General features: G+C 38.1%; 1 protein-coding gene across 1 annotated transcript in view; it reads right to left on the bottom strand.

Annotated features, from left to right (window-relative positions):
- Window positions 1-10992, bottom strand: part of PZP (pregnancy-zone protein) — a 61871-nt gene that overhangs the window by 37651 nt on the left and 13228 nt on the right. Inside the window, exons 11-13 of the mRNA XM_011953278.1 lie at window positions 10004-10165; window positions 7969-8196; window positions 7650-7713 (exon numbers count right to left, since the gene is read on the bottom strand). Of these exons, the coding sequence (XP_011808668.1) occupies window positions 7650-7713; window positions 7969-8196; window positions 10004-10165 (454 nt within the window). The remainder of the gene's footprint in view (window positions 1-7649; window positions 7714-7968; window positions 8197-10003; window positions 10166-10992) is intronic.

The raw sequence follows: 10992 nt of genomic DNA, 5'->3' as shown, positions 1-10992 counted from the left end.
CCCCACCCCCATGCTAACACCACCGTCACTGCAAATGCATGCACAGTTGCTGGTGGGGATCCCCCAATCCCCTGAGTCATACTGCTGTGACCACTGCTATGAATGCCTGCATAAAGGCCAGGAACCTGGCACCTGCTAGCACCCTGCCACAGCTGATGAGCGTGTACCCCACCACCCTGCCACTGCCGTGCTGCTGGTACATGTGAATGAGGAGGGATCCCACTGCTACTGTCCTGCAAAGTACTTTGGCTGACATCACCCATGGGAGTGTTGTGACCAGTGGTCTGGGAGCACTTTGGTCCCTTCCTTGCAGCATGTTCCCAACCTCGAGGAGCCAGAGAATAAAGTTGGAGCCAGATACCAGTCCCCCAGAGTTACAGCATGCAATCCAGGAGTCCTGAGCTCAGCCTTGCCCGTTCCTGCCTCCACTGCCCCCGAATCTTCTGGTAACAAAGTCAGTTGACTGAACCCACTTTATACCACAATCAAACTCCCAAGGTCATCAAATAGGATAAAAGGAAAAAATCGAAACAACAGCAATTTCTAAGACTGAAGGAACATCAGCCCACAAAGATGAGAAAGAACCAGCACAAGGACTCTGATAACTCGAAAAGCCAGAGCATCTTCTTTTCTCCAAATGGTCACACCAGTTCTCCAGCAAGGGTTGTTAACTGGGCTGAAATGGCTGAAACGACAGAAATAGAATTCAGAATATAGATGGGAATGAAGATCATTGAGATTCAGGAGAATGTTGAAATCCAATCTAAGGAAGCTAAGAATCACAATAAAATGATGCAGGAGCTGACAAACAAAATAGCCAGTAAAGAAAAGAACATAACCAACCTGATAGAGCTGAACAACAGTCTACAAGAATTTCATAATGCAATCACAAGTATTAACAGCACAACAGACCAAGCTGAAGAAAGAATCTCAGAGCTACAAGATTAACTTTCTGAAATACAATAGTCAGACAAGAATAAAGAAAAAAGAATGAAAAAGAATGAACAAAACCTCTTAGAAATATGGGATTATGTATGTAAAAAGACTGAATCTACAATTCGCTGGTGTCCCTGAAAGAGATGAGCATAATGAAAGCAACTTGGAAAACATATTTTAGGATGTCATCCACATGAACTTCCCCTCCTAGCTAGAGAGGCTAAATTCAAATTCAGGAAATGTAGAGAACCCCAAAATATACTTCACAAGAAGATCATCCCCAAGACACATAATCATCAGATTCACCAAGGTTGAAATGAAAGAAAAAAAATGTTAAGGCAACTAGAGAGAAAGGACAAGTCACCTACAAAGGGAAGCCCATCAGATTAACAGTGGGTCTCTTAGCAGACTCCCTACAAGCCATAAGAGACTGGGGGCCTATATTCAACATTAATTTTTTTTTATTTACTTATTTATTTTTAGATGGAGTCTCACTCTGTCACCATATTGGAGTGCAGCGATACAATCTCAGCTCACTGCAACATCCACCTCCCAGGTTCAAGCAGTTCTGCTGCCTCAACCTCCTGAGTAGCTGGGACTACAGACATGCACCACCACACCCAGCTAATTTCTGTATTTTTAGTAGAGATGGGATTTCACCATGTTGGCCAGGATGGTCTTGATCTCCTGACCTTGTGATCCACCCGCCTCGGCCTCCTAAAGTGCTGGGATTGAACAAAACCTCTTAGAAATATGGGATTATGAAACATTCTTAAAGAAAAGAAATTCCAACCAAGAATTTCATATTGGGCCAAACTAAACGTCATAAATGAAGGAGAAATAAGATCTTTCTCAGACAAGGAAATGCTGAGGGAGTTTGTTACCACCAGACTCATCTTACAAGAGCTCCAGAAAAAAGCACTAAATATAAAAAGGAAAGACTATTACCAGCCAGTACAAAAACACACTGAAGTACACAGACCAGTGACACTATAGAGCAATTACACAAACAAGTTGACAAACAGCTAACAACATGATGACAGATTTAAACTCACACATCTCAATATTAACTTCGAATGTAAACAGACTAAATGCCCCAATTAAGAGGCACAGAGTGGCAAGCCGGATGAGGAAGCAAGACCTAGTGGTATGCTGTCTTTAAGAGACCCATCTCGCATGCAATGATACCCATAGGCTCAAGACAAAGGGAAGGAGAAAAAACTGCCAAGCAAATGGAAAATACAAAAAAGCAGGGGTTGCCAAATGCCCATCAATGATAGACTGTATAAAGAAAATGTAGCACATATACACCATGGAATACTATGCAGCCATAAAAAAGGAAGAATTCATGTCCTTTGCAGGGACATGGATGAAGCCAGAAACCATCATTCTCAGCAAAGTAACACAAGAACAGAAAGCCAAACACCACATCTCACTCATAAGTGGGAGTTGAACAATGAGAACACATGGACACAGGGAGGGGAACGTCACACACTGGGGCCAGTTAGAAGGTGGGGGACTGGGGGAGGGATAGCATTAGGAGAAATACCTAATGTAGATGATGGGCTGATGGGTGCAGCAAACCACCATGGCACACATACCTATGTAACAAACCTGCACATTCTGCACATGTACCCCAGAACTTAAAGTATAATAAAAAGAAAAAAGCCGAGGTTGCAATACTAATTTCAGACAAAACAGACTTTAAACCAAGAAAGGTTAAAAAAGAAAAAAAAAGACAAAGAAGGGAATTACATAATGGTAAAGGGTTTAATTCAACAAGAAGACCTAACTAAACAAAATCTATATGTACCCAACACAGGAGCACCCAGATTCATAAAACAAGTTCCTAGAGACCTTCAAAGAGACTTAGACTCTCACACAACAATATTGAGAAAAGTCAACACTCCACTGACAGTATTAGACAGATCATCAAGGCAGAAAATTAATAAAGACATTTAGGATCTGAACTCAGCACTGGACCAAAATGGATCTGATAGACATCTACAAAACTATCCACCTCAAAACAACAACACATACATTCTTCTCAACTGCACATGGCACTATTCTAAAATCAATCACACAATCAGACATAAAACAATTCTCAGCAAATTAAAAAAACAAAATCTTACACTCCACACTCTCGGACTACCATGTGATTAAAATGGACTTCGATAAGAGGAAAATCACTCAAAACCATACAATCACATAGAAATTAAACAACCTGCTCCTGCATGACTTTTGGGCAAATAATGAAATTTAGGCAGAAATCAGGAAGTTCTTTGAAACTAATGAGAACAAAGATAAAACATACCAGAATTTCTGGGACACAACTAAGGCAGTGTTAAGAGGGAAACTTATAGCACTAAACATCCACATGAAAAAGTTAGAAAGATCTCGACAACGTCACATCACAACTAAAAGAACTAGTGGGTCAGCTGTGCTGTGCAGGGGATCCATGCTACATCCTAATCACTACTTGCCCTTCGGAACCTGAAAGTTACAGCAATGGAAGCTTCAAGATAGAAAAAATGTCAGCCAGCCTCTCCCTCTGTGAGCTCTGTCCCAGGGAAATGTAGAGTTGCTACCAGCCTGAAAACCCTGATGGGGGTGAGGTGGTAGTGGCTGCAGTCCCAGGTTGTGGGGTTGCCCCCAATGAGGAGAAGTAGGACTCACATAAAAAATAGTCTGACCAAACGTCCTTGGTGAACATTGATGCAAAAATCCTCAACAAAATATTTGCAAACCAATATTCTTGATGAACATCGATGTGAAAATCCTCAATAAAATACTGGCAAACTGAATCCAGCAGCACATCAAAAAGCTTAGCCCCCGTGATCAAGTAGACTTCATCCCTGGGATGCAAGGTTGGTTCAACATGTACATATCAATAAATGTGATTCATCATATAAGCAGAACTAATGACAAAAATAAGATTATCTCATCAGATGTGGAAAATGATTTTAGTAGAATTCAACATCTCTTTGTGTTAAAAACTCCCAATAAACTAGATATTGAAAGAACACACCTCAAAATAATAAGAACCATCTATGACAAACCCACAGCCAACATCATACTGACTGGGAAAAAGCTGGAAGCATTCTCCTTAAAAACTGGCATAAGACAAGGATGTCCTCTCTCACCACTCCTGTTCAACACAGTATTGGAAGTCCTAGCCAGAACAGCTGGGCAAGGCAAAGAAATAAAGGGCATCTAAATAGGAAGAGAGGAAGTCAAACTATTCCTGTTTGCAGATGACATGATTCCATATCTAGAAAACCCCATAGTCTTGGCCCAAAAGCTCCTTAAGCTGAAAAATGATGTTAGCAAAATTTCAGGATACAAAATCAATGTACAAAAATGACTAGCATTCCTATACACCAACAACAGCCAAGCCAAAAGGCAAATCATGAATGCAATCCCATTCACAATGGTCACAAAAAGAATAAAATATCGAGAAATACAGCTAACCAGGGAGGTGAAAGATCTCTGCAATGAGAATTATAAAACACTGCTCAAAGAAATCAGAGATGACACAAACAAATGGAAAAATATTCCATGCTCATAGATAGGAAGAATCAATATCGTGAAAATGGTCATATTGCCCAAAGCAATTTATAGATTTAATGCTTTTCCTATAAAACTACCAATGACATCCTTCACAGACCTAGATAAAACTATTTTAAAATTTATATGGAACTAAAAAAAGAGCCCCAAATAGCCAAGGCAATTTTAAGCAAAAAGAACAAAGGAGGAGGCATCACACTACCCAACTTCAAACTATACTACAGTGCTACAGTTACCAGAACAGCATAGTACTGGTACAAAAACAGACACACAAAACAATGGGGCAGAATACAGAGACCAGAAATAATGCTGCACACCCACAACCATCTGATCTTCAACAAAGCTGACAAACACAAGGAGAGAACTCCCTATTCAATAAATGGTGCTGAGATAACTGGCTAGCCATAGGCAGAAGATTGAAACTGGATCTCCTCCTTACACAATATACAAAAATCAACTCAAGATGGGTTAAAGGCTTAAATGTAAAACCAAAAAGTATACAAACTCTGGAAGACAACCTAGGCAATACCATTCTGGACACAGGAACTGCAAAGGTTTCATGAAGAAGACACTAAAAACAATCTCAACAAATGCAAACATTGACAAATGGGATCTAATTCACCTAAAGAGCTTCTGCACAGCAAAAGAAACTATCAAAAGAGTAAACAGACAGCTTAGAGAATGAGAGAAAACTTTTGCAAACTATGCATCCGATAAAGGTCTAATATCCAGCATCAATATAGAATTTAAACAAATTTACAAGGAGAAAACAAACCATCACATTAAAAAGTGAGCAAAGGACACGAATAAACACTTTTCAAAAGAAGATACACGTGTGGCCAACAAGCGAATGAAAAAAAGCTCAATACCACGGAATATCAGAGAAATGCAAATCTAAACCACAATGAGATTATCATCTCACATCAGTTAGAATGGCTATTATTAAAAGTCAAAAAATAACAGATGTTGGAAAGGTTGTGGAGAAAACGGAATGCTTATACACTGTTGGTGGGAATGTAAATTAGTTCAGCCATTGTGGAAAGCAGTGTGGTGATTCCTCAAAGAGCTAAAAACAAAACTATCATTTGACCCAAGAATCCCAGTACTGGGTATATATCCAAAGGAATATAAATCGTTCTGTCGTAAAGACACATGCACACGTATGTTCATTGCAACCCTATTCACAATAGCGAAGACATGGAATCAACCTAAATGCCCATCAGTGGAAGACTAGATAAAGAAAATGTGGTACATATACACCATGGAACTGTGCAGCCCTAACAAGGAATGCTATCACGTCCTTTGCAGGAGCGTAGATGGAGCTAGAGGCTATTATTCTCAGCAAAATAATGCAGGAACAGAAAACCAAATATTGCATGTTCTCGGTTATAAGTGGGAGCTAAATGATGAGAACATAATGGATACAAAGAGGAGGACAACACACAGTGGGGCCTATCTGAGGATGGAGGGTAGGAGGAGGGAGAGCAGAAGACATTGAGGTCTATTGGAGGGTGGAGGGTGGGTGGAGAAAGAGGATCAGAAAAAATGACTATTGGGTAGTAGGCTTAGAACCTGGGTAATGAAATAATCTGTACCACAAACTCCTGTGACACGAGTTTACCTATATTACAAACCTGCACATGAACCCTTCAAACCTAAAATAAAAGTTAAAAAATAAAAATAATAAACAATAAAATTTTAGAAGGTTTCATTATTTAAAATCTGAATTCTGAAAATTAAATAGGCAAATAGTTTAGGAAATAATAATTTGGACAGTCTGAAGAATAGTGTGAAAAGAGAACAATATGAGGAAGCTCAGCTTGGACAATTTGAAAAGTTTTAAAAAGTTGAATTTAGACAAATTGTGATTATTCGTTCTTTTATCACAGAGGTATAAGGGCTTTCAATAATTCTTTGGTGAAGAGTAAATTGGTAATTAATAACTATTAAAATATGTGGTTGAAATCGTTTTATGATGAAACAATTGTGATTTAATTAGCTACGTAGAGAAATTTTTTCCCATTGTTGACTCAGCTACTTTCAATAAAATTTTGTGGCATCTTCACAAAGTGAATGATTAAATAACTATTCCTCATTTTACTACATAGAGATTTTTATACAGACTCTTCCTGTTATGGATAAAATTCAAATTGAAATATTATAAAAGATAAAATCAAATAAATGTTTTAAAACCTTCAATTATTTCTGCGAATGTGATACATAGACCAGTATTAGAAGAAAATTATTCAACAAAAATTGAAGAGGAACAATGTACACAGTGGAGTCCACTCTGTATATCTATCTCTACACTGGTATTGGGAAAAAACTGATATTCAAAACTGGCAGCAGTTTTTAATGTTTAATTAAAATAATTATTAATTATTAGAGTACAGATCAATAACTTGTAAATTTTAACTTTCTCAAAATTGTTTCAATTTTCAAAACTGAAAAATAAATATTAAAAATTGATATTTTATGTTTCCAGCTTAGCAAGAAGAGAAACCACAAAAACAGAAAACATTAGGCATGGAGCAAATCCTAATGGTTATTAAGTTTAGCTCACGGATGTGGTGGAAACTGGTAAAATGTTTGCCTTAGTTTAGGTTAATTACAAAAATGTTCATAAGTTCTATTTTCAGTGGTTTAACCTCTACATTATTTGACTTAGAATAGGAAACAATCTTGGTTCCCTAGGCCTCAATTTATTCTTGAAGTGAATCCAACTTCACATATAAAGTACTCATGGCCTGGTACAAGAAAAAAAAAAAAAAACTATCACCTTTCTTCCTTCCCATTTCCCATGATAATTACTCTTTTCTTCTCTGCAATATTAACGTAATCAGCGTACACTTTATTGGGGGTGGAGACGAATAGAAGGAAGCTTTTTAATTTTACTGTTAGAAGAAACAAACGAAAGTGAAAAACTAGCGTGCCTTAGCAGAGTGACTGATACAGAGTAGACAATCAAATTTATCTGCTGACCATTGAATTTAAAAATGCCACAGAGTCACAAGACGAGTATGTTCCTGCATGTCCTCCTTACTGGGAAGGGATGATGGAAGTGATTTCCCATTTGTGAACTGTCACTGAGGGAAGGGTAAGGATGTGTTAGCGGAGCAAGGAGAGATGAATCTGAGGATACTCACTGTCTCCTGACTCCACAGGCACAGTGTGGGTTCCAGATCTGACGATGCCTCCCTTAGCCATGATCTGAAATGAAAAAACAGTAAAGGAACTTTTCTTGAGCTGGACACAGTCTCAGCATTCTGTTCCCCACATGACCCGCTTTCAGTTGTCAAATCTCTGCCGGAGAGAATCAACCTCAAGAAAACTCACAGAATGAAGGAGGCACAACAAGAACACAAAGCTGTTGTATGCAAGTAGTTTATTCTGACATTCCAGAGCCTATTGACCACTTTTGTCCTACTGATGAGCTGCAACTGTATTCCATGGCCTCATTCTTACCAGGTAATGGAAACTGAGCTCCGATAGCTCTCCCACAGCCTGAATATTCAGTATATAGTGTGCCCTGATACTCTGTGTGTGGCCACAGGGCAGGGTACCAGCCACAGGCTCCAGGTGAATGTAACTCCCACTTAAGGAGAAAACATGATTTGCAGTGTGCTGAGCGCCCTGGTGGTCTTCTGTTACCCATGAATAGTGAAAACACAAGTTGGGATGCACAGTGTAAACCTGAGTAAACAGAAAAACAAAGAAAGGATATCATCTTGAAATTCTTCACCTTAGCTTCTCACCAAAATGAATAGTTACAATGTGTCTTCCACTCTAAAATACACTTTCCCTCATACTGGTTGACAGCCAAATAAATGAATTTTCAGCCTCCCAACATTCAAATATTAAAAGGAAATCATCCACAGATTTATCTCTTTTGCCCCGATTCTGCTAACTCGTTACTACTTTGACATTTTCGTCCTGCCCCTCAGAACTAGAGGAAAAATGACATCCCAATGAGAATGATAAATAACTCAAATAAGTGGAAAAGGGATTTTTCAGAATTAGAATTACCTCATAAATTGGCTTAATTGAAATTAGGTTTTGTATTAATATAATACTCTATTACCTTATGAGCTTCAAAATTAATTAGAGTAATCCTTAGTAAATTAGCATTTATGCCTCTTATCATTATTGTGACTTCCAACCTTTAAGACCCATGTGATGTCTGAAACTTTAAGCCTGGCAGATATTGTTGAGCGCACAATTCGATTTCCCTTGTGGTAACTGCTCCTTAGCTTTTCTTCAGAGTGCACTTATTTTTTTCTAAATTTATTTATTTATTTTTATTTTTATTTTTTTGAGACGCAGTCTCACTCTGTCGCCCAGGCTGGAGTGCAGTGGCCGGATCTCAGCTCACTGCAAGCTCCGCCTCCCGGGTTCACGCCATTCTCCTGCCTCAGCCTCCTGAGTAGCTGGGACTACAGGCGCCCACCACCTCGCCCGGCTAGTATTTTTGTATTTTTTAGTAGAGACGGGGTTTCCCCGTGTTCGCCAGGATGGTCTCGATCTCCTGACCTCGTGATCCGCCTGTCTCGGCCTCCCAAAGTGCTGGGATTACAGGCTTGAGCCACCGCGCCTGGCCACACACAACCCCTTGACCACCAAAGATAATTGGAAATATTCACCGTGTTAGCCAGGATGGTCTCCATCTCCTGACCTCGTGATCCGCCCGCCTCGGCCTCCCAAAGTACTGGGATTACAGGCTTGGGCCACCGTGCCCGGCCTTTTTTCTGAATTTCTTAGGCATATTTTATGGACTCTTCTATTTGCTCTCATAATAAAGTTCCTACTTAAAAAAACCTTTTGCGCCTAAACACATCATATTAATAATGTACAGATCTGTCAACTCTATGAAAATAGGAACTTTTAAAGTGTAGGGACACGATTTAGTCACCTTTTAAATCCTAGGGACAGCAAGTGTCTATCACATAGAAAACATTAAAATCATTATATATTTTTGAGCTGAATTAACATGTGAACACTGAGAAACAGAAATAATTTATATGCTATTTATCTACACTGAAATCCATAAATTAGTCTTTTATCACTTATTTGAGATAACAAGCATGAAAACTTTTTAGCTATAGAAATCTCTTGATCATCATTAGACAATTTATATTAAGAGTGTGTGTGTGTGTGATCAGTTTACAAAATTTCTAAGTAGACATGGGAAAAGTAACATAAAACCAATTACATGAATTACTGAAGCAGCTGATCTTGTCCAAGACCCAAATCAAATAAGATTTTTTTCATAATATATAAAATGTTACAGATAATGATAGTAAAATTATCAGGCACTTCTGTAGTGTCTTTTCTAATGCCTGTGTATTTTTTTCATGAAATTCTATTATCCTCAAATTTATAACCTCAACGTTAGATATCTTCTTATTTCTCACTCTTAAATGCAATCTGTATGTTTCTTCTCAATATATCACTGTTCCTAACGTTTCCTCTTGTCCTCAGAGGTTTGTCTTTCTGTACTTACCTGGACAAAAAGTTTAGTAGCCAAGATATGGGTAGTATTGATTGAAAACTGTGCAAGACCCTGTTCATTGGTGGTTGCATTGGAGAAATAATTGGCTTCGCTCGCAGAGATGAAGATGAGTTTATTGGGGATGGGCACACCTTTCCCATCCACCAGAAGCACCTAAAAAAGAAAAGTACTTGATAGTTGATGTGAATAACACCCAGAGAGGCCTGAACTCATGTGAACAAATGCTTTTGCTGCTATAACTAAAACAACCACCTCCCCCTCAAAAAAAACCCCACCAAACCTTTATATTTATGACAAAATGTTTCCTTCCATTTGGATCCTCATGTCCTACATAGCTTATCTATGAAAGTTCGCAGTATTTCCATTAAAGTCAGGCAGATTTTTAATAACTACAACATGCCACTTAATATGCACTTGGAATAAGAATAACAGAAATGAATTTAAACTGGCTGTTTTTCCCTTTTCACCTAGATGGAGGCTAGAATGATTGGCTGTGTACTGAACTCTACTAGCTAAAAAAAGTTACTTAGCTTCTCTGTGCTTCAGTTTTCCACCTTCATTAAAAGGGGGATAATAGTTGTGCCTCCTTCATATGGTAGTGTTGAAGATTAAATAATTATCTAAACATACATTAGAGGAGTAGGGCGGTTATAGTTTTTCAATAATCTATTGTGATTTAAAAACAGCCAGAAGAGAATAACTTGAATTTTTAGCAGAAAAAGGACAAATACTTAAGGTGATGAATATCTCAATTATGCTGATTGAATCTTCACAAATTATATGAATGTACTAAATAATCACATGTAGTCTCCAAAATTGATACTATGATGTATCAATTTTTAAAAAAATTTAAAAAATAAAAATACATCAGAAGATATTTGGTGTATAATTATTCCATAAATGTTAGTTAATAACACTATTATTATCTCCTGCAACAAACCACCTAAGAAAATCCACATGAGAATGTTTTCTTCCCTTCC

The sequence above is a fragment of the Colobus angolensis genome, unplaced genomic scaffold (assembly GCF_000951035.1).
Source record: "Colobus angolensis palliatus isolate OR3802 unplaced genomic scaffold, Cang.pa_1.0 Scaffold11, whole genome shotgun sequence".
In the NCBI taxonomy this organism is placed as follows: Eukaryota; Metazoa; Chordata; class Mammalia; order Primates; family Cercopithecidae; genus Colobus; species Colobus angolensis.
Note: the sequence above shows the minus strand (reverse complement) of the source record. Positions and strands in the feature narration are given on the sequence as shown.